The 25,655-nt window shown below is 40.5% G+C and overlaps 1 protein-coding gene across 2 annotated transcripts in view; it reads right to left on the bottom strand.

Annotated features, from left to right (window-relative positions):
• The window catches only part of LOC110378655 (prostaglandin E2 receptor EP1 subtype), a 28,025-nt gene extending 2,758 nt beyond the window's left edge, over positions 1 to 25,267 (bottom strand). Inside the window, exons 1-6 of one of the 2 annotated variants that reach the window (XM_021338004.3) lie at positions 25,073 to 25,267; positions 16,151 to 16,595; positions 14,381 to 14,557; positions 3,239 to 3,422; positions 2,480 to 2,727; positions 103 to 285 (exon numbers count right to left, since the gene is read on the bottom strand). In XM_021338004.3, the coding sequence (XP_021193679.3) occupies positions 103 to 285; positions 2,480 to 2,727; positions 3,239 to 3,422; positions 14,381 to 14,557; positions 16,151 to 16,477 (1,119 nt within the window). In that variant the 5' untranslated portion in view covers positions 16,478 to 16,595; positions 25,073 to 25,267. Of the gene's footprint in view, positions 1 to 102; positions 286 to 2,479; positions 2,728 to 3,238; positions 3,423 to 14,380; positions 14,558 to 16,150; positions 16,596 to 23,615; positions 23,699 to 25,072 lie in introns of those variants that run through there. The other variant, XM_049837664.2, reaches the window with a different exon arrangement.
• Between the last annotated feature and the right edge of the window lie 388 nt (positions 25,268 to 25,655).

Genomic DNA, 25,655 nt, shown 5'->3' with positions numbered 1-25,655 from the left:
CGGCTTCTACAGTTTCCTTGCACCTATAACCACAATCAACAAGCATGTCTTATGTATATCAGTAAATCTGTATCTAGTTGGGATGTATGACGAAGCACTCACCCGCTTGAAGCAGTGCGCGATGGAGTGGCACAGCTTGGTGAGCGACCAGCGCTTGTGCTGGCGCATGAGCACGTACAGGATGGGGTTGAGCACGTAGTTGAGCAGCATCAGCATGTCCGACAGCATGGACAGCGGCTTCAGCCAGGGCCGCGCGCCCAGCCCCAGGTGCAGCGCCGACGTCAGCTGTAACACACGCCACTGTGCTCAAGGAGATGTGCTAATACCTTGACCAACTCAAAATATGCATCACTGAATAGTTGTACTAGCCCTGACGAATGGCTATGTTCACACAACGCAGCAAATATTCGTAAATACTCATTGAACTTACTATAGTTAGATCTGATTGTATAATGTTTATAAGATAGCGGTGAAATGCAATCAATTTACTATTATTGGTGATCCCGACACGACATCATTAAAGGCAATCAGTTCAATTGATCGATTAGCTGCACCCTCGCTACAGCGGAGGAGAACACGCCTGGTGCCGCACCAACGATGCTACCATATTGCTTTGCTTCAGATTGCAACATGTCCCTACCGTTGCCCATACAGGATGGCATTACGGCAGGCACCCGGTTGGTTTTGAATGTTTCTAGCTAGATACTTATTTACACATTAGATTACGTAGGCACTGATAGATTATATTAGGTAACTTGGCTGAAATCACTTAAAATGTATCGTTTGATGAGTAGCTAATGACACAACCAAACTAATTAATATTATCTATTCATCATGTGTTGTAGGTAGTGTCTGCAATATAATTGTCCAATGTTTGAAGCGCTATATGCGGACATGGCTATAGGCTAATATGAATAAAATTCTAGTTTGATTCGCTTGCCATTTGAGAAACAATAAAATATTTTCGCCAACGTCGGCGACGCGCGCGGCGTGCTAATGAGCGCCAATAAGTGCGCTGATCAACAATGAATATTGTAAAGCTTCGACGTGACTGACGCGACTTCACTCATAGCATCGAGATGGACCCAAATGGATGGTGTTCCGCGTCGTTAATTGGTGATTATCGACTAGATAGAACTGCGTAGTTAGATACACCTACATCGTGCCTGGCAAGACTCTTCCAATAGTCGTACGGGCACTTACGTCCATCGTTGCCTGTTAGCACTCAGTGGGTGTTTACTCCGTTGATGACACACAAAAATGTCTCGTTAGCTAAATAAAAACTTAGGTGCAACTCATATTTTTTCGACCCAAGAAAACGAATCGCCAGTTTTTTTATTAATTTGGAAGATGATACAAAGAACTAGGTAGGTACACTAGTTTCCTATAGAAACCCCGACAAAAGCTCAGCTCGGGCTGTGTACAAGCTGAGTGGCTCCACGTGCAGCGGACGCATCCCTATTCACCGCATGCACCGCGCCACTCACATACATATAAATAGCGCGAGTTTGCTTACAATGCTCAATTCAGCGCCCCTGCTGAATATTATTGATGCCTTGATGACAGATCAGAGCTAATAATACTGGCTGGCCGATCATTTATTTGTTTTATATTGATACAACAGGCAATGAATATCGATTTCCTTGTTCACATTCTTTTGTGCAGTTGCATATTTGGCTGTCTGATCAATTTGATCGAGTGATGGAAGAAAGCGCCGCAACTATTAGCAATTGTTGATGGCGTATTCTTTCTACGTCGCTCGGAAAAAACACTGGACTTTAATTCTAGATTCCTCGAAACGAGACAACAATGTTTTATTGTTTTAAATTATTTGAAGTTTATTTGGAACGTATTGTGCAAAACAAACTGCTCATTATTTCCTGTAGCTGTTATGAAACCGATCACGCCAAATGGGAGTCGTACCTACAAAGTAGCGAATAGAATTGAACGCTCCTTTGATGAGGCGATGAGTCATAAGCACTTCATCTCGCTGAAGGTACTCCAAGGTCGGTCGTTGCGCATTCCCGCAGCAGCACCGCGAACACCAGGCGAATAGTAATGCGGGCCGATGTGCGACCGGCACGCCCGTGGCGCAGAACCACCAAATGTGCCTGACGGTCGCTGTCACCGTCGTGACACCTATTCTTATGTCAGTAACACGTCTTCCGACAATGCTCACTGCTCACTGCTCAGGCTCAAGACTGGCTATCATTGTAAATGTCAGGGTGCTAAGCGAAATTTATCATCAGTGTCACACTATTTCTAGCGGAGTGCAAGGACCTTTACCAAAATTGGCAGAAGCTGTCTTGAATTGTAAGTATTTCATTTGTCATTTCCTGGTAAGGAATTGTTACGGTTTAACACAAAATGGCACTGATTTGGATATCCAGGTCGTCAACATTTTTACTTGATATCTTAATGTAGTAGTATTTAGTGAAGATGAACAGTAACGAGTGGAGAGTGTAAGAAGATGGCTCACCATCTGCGGCATCCAGCAGATCATGAAGAGTACGGAGAGCGTGGCCATGAGGCGGCTGAAGGCGACCTCCTCGGCGGTGGCGGCGTTGTGGTGCGCGGGCGCGCCGGGCGCGGTGCGCGCGCGCTGCCGGCACGACGACTTGGACACGCGCCGCACCACGGGCCCGCCGCCGCGCGGCGCCGAGATCGCGTACAGCGCGCGGATCACGGCCAGGTTGCAGTACACCAGCACCACGCACAGCATCGTGCCTGCCACACACATACCACTACCTATAATGTACCGCTTTCACTGCATAAGGAAGCGGTCTAGCTAACTAAGAGCGTGTGCACCATTTTATCCCAATCAAAGACCGGGAAGTGGGTCAAATTAAGATTTCAAGATTTTCTTACATACATAAGAATAAGAATAAGAAATTTATTTCCAAAAAGGTAAATTTTCTGTTATCATTAGCCCCAAACTAGGTATAATTACTAGGTATAATAACTAAATATAATTAGTTACAAGTGAACTTAACATACATTAGCGTGTTAAAATGTAGAATTAATCTCGAAAAGTCCTGCTAGTATAAAGTTTAGCTTTATCCGTAGTTCTTTCTACGGCTACGGCAAAAATTGCATAAAACTTCTCACTTGCCGGCAGTATTCAAGGAAATTTTACAAATTAGTAATTGCGCCTATTACGAGGTGGGTCAAATGATCCATTAAGTATTTAAATGAAAGTGAGAGAGAGTTGGGGCTGTATGATGATGATGGGGCTCACCGAAGACGACGTAGACGATGGCGTAGGCGAAGTCGCTGAGGGTGACGGCGTTGCGGTAGCGCACGCACTCCCGCGCGGGCTCGTTGTAGTAGCGGCCGAGCCCCAGGATGGGCGCGCACGTCAGCGCCGCCGCCCAGAACCACGACGCCAGCAGCGCCGTGCGGATCACGTAGTACGTCACTTGCTGCAACCACACAAACAATTCGCTCACATCCCTCCATTTCTACTGCGCTTAAATAATATTGCTCCTCTGAAGTTACTGTAGACTGCGGTGACTGCGTAACAAATGGAAACTCCTCTTCACATGGCTGACTTCAGAGGGTTGGATATCAAAAGTTCATACTGTATAACATCTCGGTGATTGATGCCAACAGAATCATAAGTCTCAGGCTGATAATATGTGATTGTAACAAATAACGTGTAAGTTGACAAAAACGATAGCAGAGTTTCATTCATCTGAAAAGTTATTCAATATCCAAAAGTGATAAATCGTAAAGCTGTCGTCAATGGGCGAGTATCTCAAGTTCGTCATATATCGCGTGAACTATCGTCACTGCGGCATCAGCTGCGGTGCGCTGCTACCACATAGTTTTCCTGCATGTGTGTCTGTAAGGATGGGATTTCTTTACAAACTACTAGTTATCTCCAACCAGTCGGCAGGCTTGGTTGGAAGTTGACCACTAAAAAAAGTAATTTTGTGCACTTTCGTTTCATCAGTTCATTAGATAAAATTGCAGTTAAGTAGAGGGATCCTTAGATCGTTTACTATTTCGTCAATTACATGACTCCCTCTGCCCTTTAATATGACACGAAGATTACATGTGAATACTTTTGCAACATTTATTATAAAACGATCGCTTTCGAAATAGGACGATGCATCAGCTATCTCCGAATTAGAAATTATAATCCTCGCGGTTGACGCTTCAGCGACCTATTTACAAGTTGCACAATGTTGGTGGAATATTGATACTTTCTGAGAACGGTCTCCTTGCTGAGTATATTGGTGTAAAACTAGTGTCAATAAACATTTCTTGTATAATTCTATCTACTTTCCCTAATCGATGTCATGTAGTTTAGTCTACTACTAGGAAGTACAAAGTCAGTTTAGTTTTATAATTGCGAAAAGAGAGAAAACTACCTATCGGGTACCTACGAGTTCAAAAATTCCTCTCAGACACCTTCTCATTACCAGTTAAGTTCGATGGGGCATAATACCCTGGTAAACATACCTTAGCTTTAACTAGCAGACATGTTTTTGTTTGTTTACTCCAAAGGCTTTGTAACTACTGAACTTTGAAAAGATCTGTGACTGTTGAGTAGCTAAACTATTCCCAAGTGACATAGGCCATATTTTATCCAGGTAGGTACGTTCAGTAGTTCCCACAAAACAAGCTATTATTAAATATTTCGATACTTTTGAAAGTATCACAATATTCTCGAGGATAATCTGTTTCTACGATGATTAGCAAGTAAGATGCCATGCGTACGTGTTTGTCAGCGATCGCTCCACCCAGTGCTCGTGGAACTAGGTTAGCGATGTTAATTTTTCATGGAATGACATCAGATTCATAATATCCATTTGACATAGGTAGCAAGAATAACTCCCTTCTTTTTTATTGGGCGTACCTCTTCCTCTCCATATATAGGTGTGTTAATGAACAGATGAGAAGCATCATACATTACAAGAGATTCTTTCTAGAGTTGTTTATTTATTTATTTTATTTATTTATTTATTTCCACCAAACATACACTATTTTTACAGGTGCCACCCAATGCAATAGCGTAGTTATTTTTACATACACTTATTTAACATTTACAATACTTAATACATACTTAACCATAAAAAACTAAACTAAACTAATACAAAAAAATAAAATAAAATTTCAGTTGTATCCAATCGATAACATACCTTAAGCGGCTCTGGTAAGTTCATTCGTAGTGCAATGAAACAGATCTAACCGTTGTGACAAAGCGTTAAGCGCTCGCAGCGCCCGCGTGAGAGGCGCTCGCTGCAGCAGGTTAGTGCGCGCGGGTGGCACGCTCAGCAGCGGCGGCCGGCGCCGGCGCCCCACGTACCCGTCCGGAACACACAGCGACACCGTGCTCAGAACTCCAGGATTGTGAATTTTGCCACTCATAACTTTCCATAGGTAAACAGCGAGAGCGACCTCCCTTCTAACTTCCAATCTGTAATATCCTATCATACCCAGTATAAACAGCGTAGGATATAATAGTGGATATCCTGGGTACACACCGTATTGCTTTAAGTACATGAACCTCAAAAATTTATTTTGTATCCTTTCCAGCATTAATTGATAATTTGATACTTAGTTTCATGAGGTCCCCAAACTACCGCATTGCACTCCAGGTGACTTTTTACGAGTGCTTCATATAATGCTTTGAGTGCTCTAAAGTTCGTAAATGTGTTTGCTATCCTCAACAGCATTCCTAAATTGCGGTAAGCTTTTTTACAAACCTGAGTCACGTGGTTTCGAAAATGTACATCAGCAGTGAAGCGCACCCCTAAATCCCTCACCTCAGAGACTCGCTGTAGCGGAGAACCTCCCATGTGGTACTGATGGTGGCTGGGGCTGCGGGCACGACTGAACGTACACACAACACATTTGTTCACGTTAAAATATAATTTATTCTGAACACTCCATTCGACTACCCGATCTATGTCCCGCTGCAAAGTGTCATGATCCGTTCCCTGCTTCACTTTGTAGACCAATTTCAAGTCATCAGCAAACAACAAGGGTGTCGACTCGGTGACTACATTTGGCAAATCATTTACTGTTATAATGAAAAGAAGAGGTCCCAAGTTGCTGCCTTGACTGACACCTGATCTCGTGAAGTAGGGTTCAGAAAGCTGTCCGCCACAGTCGACGTACTGACATCTATCTCCCAGATAGCTGGCTAAGAATGACAAAGTATGTGTTGTGCATCCTACGTCAGCTAACCTGGACAGAAGTATGTCATTATCCACTGTATCGAACGCCTTCCTGAAATCGAAGTAGGCAACATCCACTTGCTGTCCAGCGTCCACCGTTGGTACAATCTGTGTCATGAGATCCAGTAGGTTCCCCGTCGTTCCCCGCCCGGGCCGGAATCCATGCTGTGCATCGGATAAAAGAGCACTTATTTGCGGATACAGACTATTGTGGATCGTCGACTCAAATACCTTAGCCGGGGTGCATAAGACCGCTACAGGTCTATAATCGCTAGCTGCTGTACCTCCACTACCCTTAGGTACCGGCACAACCCGAGTCAGTTTCCAACGCTCGGGAAACCTCGCAGAATCAATGCACATTAAATAAATGTACCAACGGTTCTACTAACACTGCCCTACAGTCATTGAAAATAAACGCCGGGATACCATCGGGCCCCGCTGAGCGTTTTGGCGGCAAGCGCGCGAGCGCGCGGCGCACGTCGGCGGCGCGCATGCGCTCGAGGTGTACCCGCGCGCCCTGCAGCGGCGCCGCGCCGCGCCCCGCGCCCGCGCTCGCCGCCGCCACGCTCAGCGCGGGAGCCTCTGGATTGTACACAGACTCAAAATACCTAGCGAACTCCAAGGCACATTCGTACTGGGATAACTCCTGACCCTCTTTTATTATCTTTCGATTATTTGAGTTCCCTTTTCTGGATCTTATATAGTCCCAAAATGCTCGTGGATCCCTTGCCATGTGTTCTTGAACGCGGTCACGGTACCTATCATGTGCTGCTGCCGTATCTGCTTTTACTTTTGCTCTGTATCTTGAGAATTCCTGATAATCAGTGGGTGACTTAGTTAATTTATACTTTTTATGTAAATGGTATTTGTCTTTAATATTTCTAATAATTTCTTTAGTGTACCACACAGGATAGTTGCGAGTACATCTACTGTTATTGTTTATGCAAGGAACACATTCGTCGAAAATGTTATACAGCTTATCATAAAATAAATTTAAAACTAAGTCCGGTTCTTTTATACGGTACATATCACTCCAATCAACTTCGCTTAATAAATTATATAATTGATTGAAGTCAGCTTTGTTAAAGTTCCATAACTTAGGAGCTATTGACGAATGTCGCGTACGCTGCGATGTGGTCGTCGCGGAGGGCGCGGAGTGGTCACGGTGCGCGGGGGGCGCGGCGCCGACGCGCACCGCGAGCGGCGGATGGTACGCATCCTCGGGCTGCATGCCCTCGGTTGCCGCGCTTACACACACGTCACTGCGCGCGCTCAACACTAGGTCCAACTGCCTATTATTACAATTAGGTACAGCATTGCACTGAATGAACTCACCAAACGCCATGAAATATTCGAAGTAACTAGTAATATTACCATTGCACGAAAACATATTAAAATCACCTAATATTAATAAATTTGTTTTGTATTTAACACACAAGTTTTCTAATATATTAAACATTAACATGTATTCCTGCTCATCAGCCTGTGGTGGAATATATACCACACAACAAGTAAATAAAAAGCGATTTCTTATATAAACAGCAACACAAATTAGTTCAAACTTATAACAATCTATATCAAGGTCACCTGGGATAGCCACGCGTCGCAACTCAAACCGCGGTTTGGCCACTAAAAGCACGCCTCCGTGCTTGCGGCCGTCCGCTCGGTCGCACCGTAGAATTTGGTACCCTGGTAACACGAACTCGGCATTTTGCATAGATTCATTCAGACCAGTTTCAGTTATAGCAAATAGATCTGCTTCCGATGACTCCAGTAGTGACAAAAATTGAGTAGTTTTTGTTCTAAGTCCTCTGACGTTTTGATATAAAATGTTGAAATGGCTACTCGGTTTGAAATGTACTTGGTTTGGTTGAGTGACGAAACCATATCCATTCACTAAATTCAACATTTATCGGCCACACTTCTGGATCGCAAAGCTTATCATAATTACTCCATGCCACTCCCACCCTGAACGAGGCGTAGTCACGCTCATTTTTAGGTTGTAATTTATCGACCTCGATTTCAGAGTCATTTTCTAGTACTTGCTTGATATAGTCCTTTAGATGGTCTTCGGTGGTGCCTTTATCCAATCTCCATACATGTAAATACCTTTTACGTTCCACAGCCTTTAAACAAGTAACAGAGCTGTTACCTCTAATGATCGGGTTACTCCTCCTGTTACGTTTAACTTCTGTCCACTCATCGCTACTAACGCCTACAGTATTCTTATCCGCTGGTTTCTTGGCCACCGCCGCGTAACTCGCGGCCGCGGGTTGCAGCCCCGATAGTGGCGCCTCGCGCCCGCTCTCCCGCTCGCGCTCGCCGGTAACCGACTTGCTGTTACTTGATGATGCCAAGAGGGAAATAGACTTCTCCTGGGGTGTTGTTCCTGGAGCCAGTACGAGTGGTGGTACTTCTTTCTCACAGTTGGTCTCCTTATTTTCATACTTTTCTCTAAGTCTCTCCATTTCCAAGCTTTTAATCTGCTGTTCATAAGAATTACATTTCATATTAGCCTCCTTCAATTCCTGTCTTAATTTACTATTCTCCATTATTAGTACAGCCACGGTGTCTTTAATTTCCTTAATGATATTCATTTCAAAATCACATATTTTAGCCAGGATCACTCCATTGACTTTATTTATTATTTCGTCGGATGTCAACAAGTCCGAAGTATCTTCCTCGGAGACTAGGCTGGGGGTAAGGACAGGACATGCCCCACGAACCGGTGTGTCATCAGTCACTCGTACACGATGGGTAATTTTGGAGCAAGAATCACACTTGAAGGAACGTTGTGCCTGTTTTCGCTTAATCGCCGTCGATCCAATATTTGCACATTTGTAATGGTATATTACTTTGCATCCATTACATTTAATCCATTCTCCCTCCTCAGCTTTACTATCACAAACCACACAATTCATTTTGAACTCAGTAAGAATTTCGCAGTATTATTAATTTGATAGTGCGACAAGGATAGATATAGTAAGTTCCCGCGAGAGGGAGAGAGCGCGCCGCGCAACGCAACGCTTCACGCCACCCGCAAACTGTTTATAGTCACTGCACTTGTTTACGCACATGAAAATGTTAAAAACAGTTAGAAATCCATCACTTCCATCCTATACTCCATACTATATATGTTTAACAACGTATTATGTTCCCTAGAAACACATTTTCACCACTTTATAGTCCTAATTACTATTTTTAAAAATATTAATTCCGTCAGCAAAGCACAGCCGTGTACAGACGCGCGCGCGCGTTTATTGTGTATTATTATAATTCGGTTCAGAAAAACATTTCGGTAAAATTATATAGTGTGCATCCTGTAGTTAGCCTGGAGTTGCGCTAGTGTGCGTGCTCGGAATAGCTCGGCAGTTTCTCCGCGCCCTTATACTGCCCAAACAGCTTCAGTATATGTCGCAAGCGCATAGCCAACACCTACTACCTACCGATATTAGTAAACTTATCAATTTGATGTAAAGCAATTTGTCCTAATTGAATGCTTATTAAGAATAGCTTTTCTCTTAAATTTAATTCCTCTTGTGACCCAACACTCTGTCTGACTCATAAATAATTGTGAAGTCGACCATGAGCTCATAGATATTTGCCCTAAATCTGCGAGGATTACAAATTGTTCTCCATTAAAACTAATGTCAAACATTTTACCTTAAGTATCTGATCCGAATTTTCCTCCAAGCAACCAGTCCTTTACCTCCTTACTGGCTAGCTAGTAGTATAAAGTTCATAATTGTTATCTATTTCAATATCTTGATAAGTGCGCACTCCGTCACTGAGTGTCCTACTGACACCTTCCTGCGAGGTAAATATTCTTAACGGAATAATAATATAAGCAAGAAACTTCATCAGCAAGGAAATGATATTCCGTTACATTTTGTTGTTTGTTTTCCTCCTAACATTCCTGTATCAAAGTCTGTGACCTAAAAATATCGATTTGAACTCGATAACACATAAATATCTTGTAGAGATTTAAAAATAACTCGTTAAGTATTATGTTGTTGGAAAATGTTACTCTGTAGGAGCATTGAGTCATGGTTATTATCCATAGAAATACCACTAAAAGTGCAATATAGACAAAGCGATTCTTTATTAAACTATCAAACGAACGATCCCACATAACACAGCCAACCAATGCAGATCAGTACTGTAACGAATCTGAACCCGTTGTCACGCTCCTGAAAAAAATTAAAAACAATGTACAAAGGCGGACTTAACGCTTTAAGTATCTCTCGTTGAGAATCCTACGAAAGTTCTTATTATTTTCCTGTGACATATGCACTTCTTTTTAGTTTATGTTGCAAAAGTGGACATCAATGAGAAAAAATATGATAGATACGGTGTAGAAATATATAACATAAAATTGTAAATATATGGCGGTTGTTCAGCTAGACAGTAAGAGCTCAGCAGCTGATCCCGCGCCATGCTGTGGCGTTGCCGGCGGCACTTGAGGCGGCTCAGCGACGAAGCGCGAGCTTCTTCATACAGAGCTGGGTACACAATAGTTACCAGTAAAATGTATCACCACTGCGAGTCCTCCAGTAAACAGTCGCTGATTGACGCGCATTACAAGCTCCTGCGCTTAGTACCTACGCTAAGCTCGCAATTATTAGTGGATCGACTTTAGCTCCTTGAAATATTAGAACTCTTCAGAAACTGCCATTATGTTTCGTGAAAAATGCTTTAATTTCGTGAAAAATACTTATGTAATGTTTGCCTATTACGTACTTTATTTTAGAAATGTTACGGAATGTTGTTATGAGAATGTAATAAATAAATAAATGATTTACTGAAAATTATTCATGATCGCCGATGATTGTAATTTACAACAGTATTAAACAAACTTTAGTGTTAGACGAACGCAGATCTCTTAATTGTGAACTTGGCGGGATTTATCAATGAATTGATCGACATGTAGTCGCGAGTCACGGTCACAGTGGACAACTTAGAAACGACCGCTATCTTTAACCTATAGATAACATTATAAACATTCGATATGTTATGTTTACAAACATTGCAAACCAGTCGGTCGGAGAGCGCCGACCGGTTCCGATTATGTCACTCGTAGCGGAAAGATCAGCCGGGAAACGAGTTTCAGATCGGCGATCCATTCATGATAAAGTCATTATCAACAAACCGCGCGATTAAATTAAGAATAGTAAAAACAAGTTAAAAAATGTATACTATATTCTGATTATGAGTCAGTTGATATTACAGTAATGTCAAGGTTATCTGATATGTGAACGACATCGCATCCAGGTAGTAGAGGAGAATGTTACCGACAATAGCGTGGGTAGATCATCTAGTTTCAATGAATGATAACGTAGAGCACATTATGTTTGCCATATGTTGTGTGATGGCGCAGTTGACGTCAGGTGGCGCCGCCGGTGGTCGCGCACAATGCGCCATTCGCGCTGCAGATCGCGCTGATAGCCTGATGGCCACTCACTGCTCTAACTGTTATGTCCACGTGCCCTATTAGGCTACTAATGATAATACGACGAACTACCCCCCCCCTCCCCACTCCGCCTAGGCGTGTTGTGCTAACAATTAACCTGAATGAACTTCAATTTCATATTTTTGCACGTTGATGTTATCTAGACTGACTCGTGAACATCGCTTTCTTTCTATTAGTCCCAATAATAGTAATTGTTTTGCGAGAATGACACAGCGAGGTGAGACAAGTTGACAATTAATTTAGAAAACTGTAAGATAACAAGCTTTAATTGATTAATGTCCGGCGCACCTAGCAGTTTTCACTGGGAGATGTACCTACCTACAAGTCAACAACACAATAATGATAGATTAAATTGTTATTTCAATCTGTTTCCCTCATGGACAATTTGTGTGATGTCGATATGAGATCGTAAACAAACATGACGCGGGAGTGCATCGTCAGGGTATTCCGGCCGAGCATTGGAAGCTAAAAATAATAGTATTTGATTTGTTCACATCAATGAGCCGTAAGTTGAGGAGCTGTCAGCCGCGACACGCAGGCGAGGGTCCCTACACAACCAGTTACACTTGAATTGTATCTGACTGCAATGTTCAAGATGTATTGAACCAATATCACTGTTTTACAAATTAGTACAGTTTGTATGATCGACAAATCGTTTTATATGTTATTGGTGTGTACTCATATTACTCACGCAGAATGCTTGAATAGCGTGCAGGTATTGTATTTTTAGATATCGAAATACTAAGGTAATATGTACCCATCGGAAATTAAGATAGCTTTACCCTTAGGGTAACTTGATTGTCACGATCTCAGTGGAGGCTGGAGCTCTAGTATTAAGAGGGAAATTGCTGATCATAAAGCATGTTTATATTGATTCATAGCCGTCGGTAATAGATGGCGGATAGTTATTAGGTTCGCCCACTTGTTGCTCAGCGCCAACAAATGGACTTGTCTGTCGGCGTGAATACCATTACGTGTTAGTAGCAGTGCACATCTAATATATATTATGATCCCAACAGAAATGTAAATGGTTCACGAGTATACCAATTTTTTAAAGAAAGATGTGAACCTGACACAAAGGTCAAGCAAACTGTTGTCGATTCGTTGTTGCATGAAAATAAAGCTATAACATCAGCTATAAAAGGTAGTGGGAAAGATAAACATATAAATAGCACTTTCTCAAGTATTTACCATTCAGTAAAACCGTTAACAAAAGGAACTTCCTGACAACCAAGCCCAGGAACAAACGAAGTCCCCACTGGACTACTTAGTGCCCAATTATTATCTGTATGATTGATTGATTGCAGTAGTCGCGTAATCTGCGTTATCGACGAGTAATCACAGATGTTGCTCGACGACACTCGACTAGTTTCGCCAAATCGATAAATAATGATGGCACAGGTACAGCACTACGCACCGATCACAGACGACCATTGATTAGCGAACACTGCACAGTGCTTCAAACTTTATACGTATTCTTGTCAGTTTACAATCGAAACTAAGTGACGTCACCGAAATGCATAATTTTATTTTCAGGATTATCTCGTAAGTCCAAGATCGTTGTTTCTGTATAAAGCTTTAGTGCGGCGCATATAGCCCGCTGTCGGAACTGTGGTGGCTGGATTCAGGGCAGCCTTGTGTTTATCTAGCTCAAGCCATGAATCTCAAACTATAACATATCATTCCGAGTATTTTTGCCATTGTATGACGTCCAACAAAATATATATTCGCACAAGTGTCTGACGCTTTTCGCACTGCGTTAGTAGCTCTGCTTTCTTTTATTGGACTGAAAACTTATGTGCTCTGAAACGAATGGCTAATATTTGCAAATGTTCGTACCTAAGAAAATATTATTGTAGCCTAGAAGTGTGTGCCGAATACTGTAGAAGTGTAAGGTCACGCTAGAGAACCCTGATGGTACTCAAACCTAATGGAAAACCTTTTGTGAATACAGAAAATATGTTTAAGCTTCCGTCGTATTTCCACATTGGTACAATTACAATTTGATTTGCTCAGAACCAGATTGAAATCTATTAAAATTCGCAACACGCGGCGGACATGTTATTGAGTGTCGACCTCGTAAGGTATTCCTGTTTGTGGTTTGTTTTGTGATTTACATAAGCACTTCGCGAAATCATTTTATGCATAAGTATAAACTAGCTTCCACCAGCGGTCTCGCCCGAGTCCCGAGGAAACTACTCCGTACCGGACAAACAGGTGCTTATAAGGTTTATCTCGATACATGGAGTTTCCTACAATGAAAGATTTATTGAAATCGGACCTGAGAGAGGACCACTCAAACAAACAAACTCTTCAGTTTTATGGCTTTAGCTAATTTGAAGCAAAGATAAAGTTGAGTAAAAAAGTAAAAAATTGAGTAGGTAAATAACTGAACAATGACGTGAGCAAGACTCTGCACGAGCACGTAACATTGTGATCCGTTTATGTAAATGTCTCTCTCTACTGCACACTCAAGCTACTTACTAAAGCACCATACAAGTTTAGAAACAATGCTAATAGGTACAGCTTTTCTTCAATTGCCTTCTGCGTACAACATAATACCAATGCCAAATGGGTCATGAAATGATTATGAGGTGAAGGTATTACTGTAGTAAGCAGTGTAATGTATCCTGATTTTTCATTGGACTTACTTACTTCAGCTGGAAGATGGGCATGCTCTTTGAGGAAATCTATAGGTGAGTAGTAGTAGAGATGGTGTTACCTTCTGGTAGAGGAAGGGCCTGGTGAGCGCGAGGTAGCGCTCCATGGCCATGGTGACGGCGATGCACACGGAGCCGATGCCGAAGACGCGCAGCACGACGCGCGCGGCGCAGTAGGCGCGCGAGCCGCCCGCGCCCGGCACCAGCTCGCTCACCAGCAGCGCGCACATCATGCCCACCTGATCACAAACATACACTTACGCAAACATTCCCAACTATTTACAATCACCATTTCTGGTTTTGACGAAATGAAGATCTAAAACAATGCAACAAAATAGCACTATCGCTATCATCCGACATTCCTAAATAAGGCGAATGGGGGAAAAAGTTCGCGTCGTAAATAAATGATGATTATTGTCGAAAGCATATTGTCGAAAGCATTACTCATGGCTCTAATGAATGAACACTAAGCAGTCGTAAACAAGCCGATGTCGTTAAGCCGCTCCTACTGAAGGTTTCGGAGGTTACAGCTATTTTAGGTTTCGAGACAAAGTACCTACACGAGGGTGCTCACATCCCACCGAGTCATTACTCAGGCAGGTGACACGAGCTTTCCAATACCTATGTAGACGTACGAATATAACTTAACCATAAATAACGTTGAAATTGAGTTTTGATTTATGTTAGTGCAGGACACGAGTGTAGCTGAGTCTACTCGTATGCTAAGCGTGGGTTTGTTCACTGAGGGTTACTGGAAATTACTGACCGATACACTGATGCATGAATACGTGATTCTTTCTACTCATGATTACATGCAACTTTGAACTTTCTCAAATATTTTTTTTACACTCCTTGCAAGACAGCTGTCCAAAAATTCGGGAGTTCAAAGTTTGAAACAGCAGTTAAGTTGTAAAGGTAGGTGCTTATCTACTTAAAAATGTAGAAGACTTAAAGATATCACCAATTTCTTGTTCGAGTTAGTTATGTTTGTTTCCGCAGATAATTTGCGGTACCTAAATAAAGATACCTTCCCACAACTGTCATGTGATAAAATTTGGGTAAGGTTAACCACATGCGCCTGAGTCGAATTTAAATGTCGTATTATCGAAGTTCCGAGTTATGAGAGCGTGAAAGTTACCCTGTTTGTTTATACAAAGGAACATGAAACAGCGGGAATGTTGACATGTTCTGACGAAAGATGATGAGTGAAGCACGACAAAACAGATAGTTCGCGACTCACGAAACAGGACTTTACAGGGTCACCTTAGTTCATGTTAATATTTCTAATTTATGTAAGACCATTTGTATTTAAATGTAGAAGCGGTAAGATATCTTTATGTCTGGGTGGGTGTTTAGACTTTTTATACAGGGTGTTAACACTTCACATCAATCTCGGAATGTGTTTTACGATTTTGTTTTGTATTCCATGTAAAGGCGTCGACGGCACTAGATAACGTATAAATAAAACATTAACACGATGTATAAAGTCTTATGTTTGTCTGCGTATTTATGGACTTTTTTGTTTATGACCATACATTTTAAAGTCGTAAGGGATCATTTAGGTAAATGCCTGACTCCTGGCCAACTTCTTAGATCCTGAAGGTTAAAAGGAATGAAATGCTCTTAGTTATTTTTGGGAAAACATGGAACTGCTAAAGTCTTCTATCCGGCCATATTATATTTGGATGTTGAACATCCTCGTGAGTATCATAGTCAGATGCAGTATTGCTAATATTTATTCTGTCGCATGAATAAGCATCTGCGTTCATAAATTGTACTGTAGAGTGTACTCCTAGCTTTAGGTGGTTGTATGATTATGAGCGGGTACTCACGAGCGCGACCAGGTCGTTGGCGGCGAGCGAGGTGAGCAGCAGCAGATGCTTCCTGTTCCTGATGCGTCGCTCGCCGCGGCGCAGCGCGATGATGGCGCACGCGTTGCCGACGATGCCGATGGCGTACACCACCTTGACCACGAGGCCGAGCGAGCGGCTCATGGGCCGCGCCGGCACTGCACTCGTGCTGTTCGTGCTGTTGGTGGCGTTCATGCTCCACATCTCGGCCGCGCTGTCCGCCAGGTACCACGTGTCATCGTCGGTCGAGTTCAGCATGTCCGTGGCGTTCTGCAGCAGCTGCAGCGGCGATATCGACGACAGGTCCATGCTGGCGTCACGCGCTGTCAGTGCGAGCGTCAGTCGTTTCGCAAGGAATGAGTTCGGTACAGGTCGGAGTTGTCGCCTCTGTCGCGCGACTCATCGCCCTCAGGTGCTCACGTTTATACTGTGAACAAAACATTGTATCATTCCCTATATCAACTGTGTAAATACTCATTGGTCCTAATTATAGACGACTATCCAGTGGTGAAACTATTAAAATAAACCACGACAATACTGTGATATTTATTATGGCGTTAAAAGGGAAATTTCCTCGTTTTCGCTAATATTCTATCACTTGAATAGGTACCTATTTCAAATTATTTGTTCGGATAAATTATGATCAAAATTCAAAGATATATCTGTATAAAGTAGTAAAGGCTACATTTTTCAGTGAGACAAACCGCGGAGCAGTCCCAGTGTTGTTCATGCACGTGAGTTATGATGAAAAGACGCGAGGACGCGCTCGCCGCGCCTACACAGGCGGACCGGTCTCGATGATACGCATCAGAGATAGGTACTTCAAATATAACATGCTTCTACTTTCATTATATTTTATGATGCCACGTTGTAGGGCTGATTCTTCTATTTACAATTAAAGGAAATATTTTCAATTTTAGGCACCCTTTATTGGCTAGACTTGTTTAATTATTGGTTTTAGAAATTGAAGAAATTGCTTAATTTTATTTTCGATTAATAAAATTAAATTAGTAATAATTAAATATTACATCAAGAACTCCTCGTCACCGCCCACTGGGAGCGTACCCAAGAGGCTGACAGCATTTTGCGCCGCTTGAGGTTCTCTGCAGCCGCGGCAGAGGAACCAGCACAGAAAGACCATTAACTTGAAAACCACAAATACTTTACCAAAATTGACTTGCAGCATAGGCTCTTACTAAACTGACTGATGTGGTGACCCTAAACTGTGACTACGAGCATCCAACTAGTGTAATTATTTGTTATTGATGTGTTCGACAAGCGTTTGCATGTAAATATGTTGTTACTTGAATAACTGATGCCAATATGTGCTGATCAGAGATACCTAGTCCTGTTCCCGACTGCGTGCGTCGTTGATGTTAGCGCGATAACAAGTTTTACGATAAAACCTCAGGAACATATAAGAACAATTTGGGGAGTAGGTACTAAAGGAGGAGAAATAAATAAATGGTAGGTACACGTGCTTTACTCTGATACCCTTCTGAATCATAAAACACAGGTCATTGAGATAAGGTAAACGTACCAATAGTCGTCGGATTTCGGAAATCACTGACTTTGAAGCGCTACTGTGTGTTAAATATTTAATAGAAAATGAAAAATTTTGCATGACATGATAGAGTATTTATTCATTATTCTAAATAACTAAAGTTTTTTTAATCATTTTAATGGGTTTATATACTTATTAAGGCAAAAGTAAAAAAAGGGCGATTTGTACCAATAGTCGTCTGATTTGTACGGATACTCGTCAAATATTCCCAGTACTCGTCAACTTTTAATGCTAATGTAAACTCTCTGCTCTTGAACATAAGGTTCAAGTTATGTACATTTTTTGTGCTTGAATTTGTTAAGCATACTTGTGCTTTTGAAACATTAGATAGGTAGATAGATAAAAAACCAAATTCCTATTTAGAATAGCAGGTCATAATCTGTTAGAAGAGCAGGTATTCAATAAAACAGATACATAGTTGCATTTTAATTTATATTCCTATCTATCAAACGCTTGGAATCACAAAACCAGTCTATAAAATATATGTTATATTTCTTAATTATAATAACCATGCAGTCTTGTGCATATGTAGCACGAGTAAAATAATTACTTTTAAAATATTTAAATTGTAAAATAAAATAATTAGTATTCACAAAAAATAAAAGCCTCATTCATTTATATAGCTTTCCGCGAAATAATTACTAACATTCATAGATATGTAGGTAAGGTTGTCAAAACTTCTGACCTGCTTAGCGCATGCTAAGTACCATTTGCAAAAATCTCTATAGACAGTTTATACTGTCTTAAAGGTATCAATCAAAAAATAAAATATGATTAGGTACAACTAACCGTTCAAACCCAATAATAATAATATCTAATAAGCCCCAAAGGGCATCTGAGGCGGATGACGGGGAGTAGCGACCCCACGGGGCTATATATCCGAGTGCTCCGGGGAGAGTATACTGTCCCCCATCTCCGGCCTGCAGGAGTGAAGGTCTCCCGCCTCTTGGCTTGCCTTCATTGGCCGACCAGAGTGGAGTCGCTAGAGCAGGGTTAGCAGCCCTGCTCGGAGGGTAGATGCCTCGTGGTAAGTGGTGGGTGGGCCGGTGATGCTGGACAACAATACAAGGGGTATTGGGTTGTTAGACTGGTGTGAAGCAAGGCAAGTTAAACTATAGGTCCCGGCTGTCATTGAACATCCTTGGCAGTCGTTACGGGTAGTCAGAAGCCAGTAAGTCTGACACCAGTCTAACCAAGGGGTATCGGGTTGCCCGGGTAACTGGGTTGAGGAGGTCAGATAGGCAGTCGCTTCTTGTAAAGCACTGGTACTCAGCTGAATCCGGTTAGACTGGAAGCCGACCCCAACATAGTTTGGGAAAAAGGCTCGGAGGATGGAGTTAGCAATAGTTTAGCACAGAACCGGAGATTGTCCTTGGGTTCATTTCTATAGTATATTCGGTTTTGTGTCACCATTTCATTAAAGTTGTCTCAAACGGGCGTTTTAAATTTTCTTGCTGCATCTGATGGTGTGTGTGGCCCCTTGATTTACAGCTTTTATGACTTGCCTCTTGCTTGTAGTTTCTTTCAGTCATGATCTGCTATTAAAATTACGATCATGCAATCACTAAATACAGACAATTTTAAATAAAAAAATCTTACTTAAGATTACTCTTTACCCATCAATATCGAATACGACAAGCAAAGAAGTGACAGCGATGGAAGCTATGTCATCTTAGTTTTAAAACTGATTTTAATATTTTTTGCGTCAAAACTAGTTGAATGACATTATTTGTATACAGGCGCTATTAAGGCACGTTAGGAAGACGCGGTACAATACGCGTGACGAAATGCAGTTCAGAACAAAACATATAAACATAGTGTAAGAACAGTCAATTTTTGTTTACCACAAATTGTAATCCAAGCGTAGTAGAAACAAAGGCTAGTGCTAGATCTACTTGTACCCAAAGCGGTAGATCTTAATCGAATGGCGGAGGCCTACAGCGGCCAACATAATCCTGAAAAAACACTCGTAGAAAGTGCATACTTATAGAAAACAGGGGATTTAACCATTAAGAAACATATTAATTGAATCGAATAACATGACTGTGTACGTGCATCTAGAACCAGCAGAGTAAAATTTACCCCTAAGAAAAAGCTTAAAAGAAACGCAGTTTTATGAACAAATGTAGTCTAAACCTTAAATATGTTTATTCTAGACAGTTATCAATTTTGTAAAAGTCCCGATATTAGCTATTTATTCGCATTTTGTACTGTAAAACACAAAATATCCTCATCATGACGAATTTAGGTGCAACTTTTGAGTATGTCCCAGTAGTCGTCATAATAATTGTAAAATTGACGGGTTTTGGGTCAAATGGGAGTTTTGAAGTACCAATAGATGTCACATTAAAAAATATATCTTCTATGTTAAAAGTATTCCAAATTACATATTACATCGCTAGCAAATAAACTTAACTATCTAATTAAACAAAGAAACATACCACAGACCCCACTGGAGTTATGTAAATCAAAACACAAAACCACGTGGTGAGTTTCACTTTTGACAGCTGAACTTCACGAAAAAACGATTTTGTTAGGGGACACACGTTTCAAATAACATATCTTAGAAGCTGTGACTGTTAAAACCCCGTATTGTTATTTCAATTGTGCAATATATTATCAAGAATATGTTGATATATAAACCGGCCCATTTTAAGTTCAGTAGAAAATAATAATAAAAGTTTTAAGATTAATTGACGACTATTGGGGCATGACGACTTCACCCGCGTTTACCTTAATGTAATTCTGATTTAAACAAAACAAAAAAACTCGTTTACAATCATAGCACGATGTTAATTAATTTGGTATTTCCCAGTTGTGAAATAATTATATTTTAGGGAAAAGCGTCGCGATTCATTTGTCTATTTTTATGTTCCCTTGTTCGGTATAATTTGTCTCTGCTATGAGGATATCCGGACGGGTGAAGTACCTATGTCGGTATTTTACGCACTAGCTTTTACGCACATTGTCACATTGGAAATGAAAAAAAAATTGACGAAATTCTTGAATACTGGCAACATTTCTTTCACCACAAATATAAAATGTGGCCAATAAGATGAGTCTTTTTATCAGATAATCTCGGCACTCGGCAGACTACTTATTGCCAATTTTAGATTTTCACGCGAACACAAAGAAACCCCTCTCGTTATTCTTTAAACTTTTTGTCAATTTGTCAATGGAGTTCAACTGCAAATTGTCTCTTATAGCAGAAGGTGAGAGATGTTTATAGCTCGAATGAAAATGGCGACAATATTTTAAGTCTTACATAGTCGACGTTAATTGCAACCCGGTATGCGCAAGCCTGGGTTCACCAGCTATTGCACAGTCAACTTCAGGTCAGTGGTAACAGTTTTATAGGAAAATCGTACTTATTACTATTGAGTTAAGGTGCATGACAGTTACCACTGATGTGCAGTATACCGCACAAGAAACGTAAACAACCGGGAACTAGTCGTTATGTTGAAGAGCCAGGGTTCAGGAGGTTTATCCTAAGTAATGTTGGTGTCTACGAGCTGCCTGTCAGACATTCGAAGATTTCTGTGTAAAGCAAAATATTGACGTATGTTAGCCAAGAGCTACAGTGGATGATAATATTTAAATACCATTCTAGTGTAGCACTATTCTATTATATATTATGTTGAAAAGAAAACAAGAATTATTTTTAAACTAGTGACCTGCCCCGGCTTCGCACGGGATAACAGTACTTCCCCACCATTTAATGTATGATATTATACCTATAAACCTTCCTCTTTAATCACTATATCTGTTAGAAAAAACCGCATCAAAATCCGTTGGGTAGTATTGAAGATTTAAGCGTACAAAGGGACATAGGGACAGAAAAAGCGACTTTGTTTTATACTATGTAGTGATTAAGGCTCTTGTGCAAAATCCATTGAATCTTGGTGACATTAGCAGTCACGGTTCAGGCACTAGTGAGCCTTCTGTAGTACCCAGCTTGCGCGGGCGCAGACAGGCGTCCCAATCAGTGGCGCGTCACTACCGCATTACTGCGTGATAATGACATAATTACCGACACTTACTCTAAACGCCCATTAGCGCACTAATCAATTAAATGTTTGTGTACTTTTATTTAAGGAATGCTGTCAAGTAAACAGCTTCGCAGTCATAATTATATTTGGACTTTAAGCTCAGTTGATGATGAGTAACGTGTTCTTAACGATACCTGAACAATAGCAATAAAATATCAAAATATCCTCATGCTTAAGTACCCAAAGTTATATTTGGTAGAGCTTCATCTTGAATTTATTTAAAAAATGTTTTTGCTAGTCTAGATCAATCATGCGTTAATCGAGTGCGGATAAAATGAGGTTAAATGGCAATAAAAATAACGTAAACAATCAAATTATTGGCGAACTGCTCTCACCATGTTTTCATTTGTTTTCGCAACATGTTTTGCCACATACGTGTCATATTGTTGGAGGGTGCATCATTGGTGTGCTGTTAGACATGGGGTGCGCCTGATGACGTCGGCGGGTGTTCGAGTGCCGGCGACGGCTGTGCACTGATTGATGATGTTTACTTTTGATCACTCTGATGTCGCAGCGATATCATACAGATGCATGCCGATAATTACGATTACGTACAAATACAAAGCAAGACAATTAAATATACACATTATCTAATGCTAATATTGGATAACCTTTGAACTACAGGAGCTCTGCGGATATCCGTTACTAACGGACAGCGAGCTTTATTTGGATATCAAAAGTAATCATGTCTCTTTGTTAGTGAAGATATTCTCGAAACACTGTGATGAACTAAAACACACTACATACAGCATTTATTAAAATTACAATTAAATTAAGCGAGCCAAACTAATGATATGTGTGTGTTGTCGGTACCTACGTGTGAAATGCGTATTTGATGCTAATTAATTACACAGCATGCTCCACAGTATAATATGTAGTTACAATAGTCATGAAGTTTTATGATGCGATTGTGTTGACTGAGGGCGCCCGGGCCTAATGTCCCGCCCGGCCAGTTCAACACTGGTCGAACTAATGCTAATCAAACACAGGCATGATTGATTGTAGACAACCACGCGTGTTTGAGTTAGTATTATGCTTCAGTAAGCTGCTATCTGATAACTATGGTACACTATACGATGAGAGAGAGCCCTTGCACGTCATTGTGAGGACATAATTTATGTTTACCTACTACAACTGAAATCACGCGGAGAACATTTGTAAAAATAATGATTCGGAAGCATTAATAAGGAAGTGTAAAAAATATTGTAGGTATCATCATGTGACACGAAATAAAAACGCTTTCATATCTTATAATTTCATAGATAGTTTTTGTCTGCCATGATTTATTTATGAAATCAGTCGAAAACGCGTGCGAGTGAAATGTGACAGATTAGAATTTCAATTTCGGCTAGTTTAGCAATGTTCAGATATTGGCACAAAACAATTGAGGTATAATAAAGAGGGGAAGCAGAACATTATCATACAACATAGATATTAGGAATTTGCTCAGTCTAGAGTTTCGGGATTTCATGTAATGGATAATGTGACAAGTAAGTCTTTATTACTTGAAAAATAGGTTTGGCAAATATTGAATTCTGTGCAAATAATCAACTATAGACTAGGACTGCATGAGAGGAACATTAGCCGCCAAATGTCACACAAGACTTTTTCGTAAGAATTGTGTTCAGTGGTAATTAGCAGTAAGTGAAAGCGTCCTACGCAGTAATAACGTCGAATGAAAGGACATTGATCAATGACCTGGTTCTAAGATGACCTCAATTGTTAGAGCTTAGAGCTTTTTGTCATTAGTAAAGTCAGTCAGTTCTCCTAATGTCCTACTAGGAGGGATATTTAGTAGTATTGGCACATGTGTTACATACGTTGGGTACAATACTTTACAAGTATTTGTTCTAGCGGTGGAACTCCCCTACATGGTGAGAGCCGGGCGCCGCCGGAGCTCGGCGACAACGGGACCGCAGCCTGCAGGTACCTCGCACCTCACTAATACGTCAAATGTAAACTCATGGACTTTCATATTGACATTCACGATTAATTATAAAACTAAAAACAAATTATTTGCATACAATACAATAATTGTAATGTTTTCCCCAAAGAAATATTGATATAATAATTGCAGCATATTATAATAATTTATGATGAATGAAATAATTGTATATGTATTTTTAGGAATCCTAATTATTTTTACACCAATTTCTTTGGTAGATATCAGAGCTCGAGTATATTTTTATGTAAGTACCTTGTTCATTAATATTCAAATGCTTAGCAATTTGTCAACAAGTATTTTTTAGAGTAAAAAAAAAACAATGTTAGTTTTATTTTAAGTAATAAATCATTATGTTCCATGTCTCTCAATTTGGTTAATAACAAATTAGGTAAGAAGCACTAAATGTGGAATATTTTACTGCAATGGACAATAAAAAGTATAAAAATAAAGCTTGCAGGTAAAAGGTATTGTCTTATTTATGGTCAATAACAGTAGTCCACGGATCTTCCTTACAGAAAAAGAAAACATTATTTAGTGCATATCTTCATGGAACTTATTTATGCGTTGTTACGATGTGATTCACAGCGAAAATAAAAACAAAACTAGATACAAAATCAATTCATAATGATAGCTATGTATATGAAACATGCATTCCAACGAAAATAAAAGTAACAGTAAAACATATCGATACTATAAAAAGAGGAGATAAATAAAATATACAGTTTTGTAGACTTATGAAAAATATATGAGGCACTATACATTTGAAAGAAATATCGTTTATCGAATGATTTCAGTACATTGGCGTTTTCGCTGAATTTAACCAAAAACTACAGATTGTATGGAATGATTTCTTGTTTCAGGAGTTAAAGAAAATTCAGCCGAATATCGCGCCTTCCTCGCCTGTTAGCAGATATTTAGTGATTGTTGTCGAGACTGTGTGACGCGATCAAGCGGCTATAGTTGCTGTGCTCGGGTATACTTCACTTACTTTACTACTTAATGCTTGTTCATAAAGTTTTGTTGGTCGTAAACAAAGTGGAAAGTGACTTAGATGACTTTACGTACGCAATAGAAGAGAGTGTATTGACCACGATATGGAAGTGCAGTGGAGGATTGATTTACTTTTAATTAAACTTTAAACTGATGATAATAAATTGACTCTAATAGATTTATCTACGAGTGCAAAAAGCTCAACGGAAGCTTTCAGAAAAGTATATCAGTAACGGTATAAAAAAATATTAATAGGATGTAATATCTCTTTTCTTACTTAAGAAGCTTTATAAAATGTAAGTAAAATTCACAAAATTGAAGCTTATAATAATAATTATTAAATCCAAAATAATTACCAGTTGAGTATCTGCACATCCAGAATATTGAGTTGGATATCTTCTCGTAATAATTACAATAGAACACTAGAAGGCGACACTGAACGTAAAGTAGTTGCGGCTACGCGAGCGCTACGCTGCTACGCGGACGCGGGCGCACTCCGGCAACACTAGCGCACTACTGCGCGCTACGCCGCGCTGGCTACGCGAGCCGAGCCGAGCTTAGGCACTGCACACACCACCACCAACATACAGCATGCACTACATATCACGACATGGACTATCAACATTATTTTGACACATTTCCGCATTATATTATATGGTAAAATATAAATGTCAAAGGAATTTGGGGAAACCCCTTATTATGTATATATTGGCTTTATCTTAATTACCTACTCCCGTTTAGCTGCTGGTACTGCTGCATGAGGAATGCTCCTAAAAAAATGATGTCGGTGTGTACACGTCCTTAATTTAGATATGTAAACAAGCGCCTAATTTATGTACGGTATTCGTATCTGTAATATTTATAATTTGTGGTAATTACTGTAATAGCATGAGAGAGTTGCATCTCTGTAAAGCTCCATAAATATGATCATAATATCTG

This window comes from Helicoverpa armigera, chromosome 23 (genome assembly GCF_030705265.1).
Source record: "Helicoverpa armigera isolate CAAS_96S chromosome 23, ASM3070526v1, whole genome shotgun sequence".
Taxonomy (NCBI): Eukaryota; Metazoa; Arthropoda; class Insecta; order Lepidoptera; family Noctuidae; genus Helicoverpa; species Helicoverpa armigera.
Note: the sequence above shows the minus strand (reverse complement) of the source record. Positions and strands in the feature narration are given on the sequence as shown.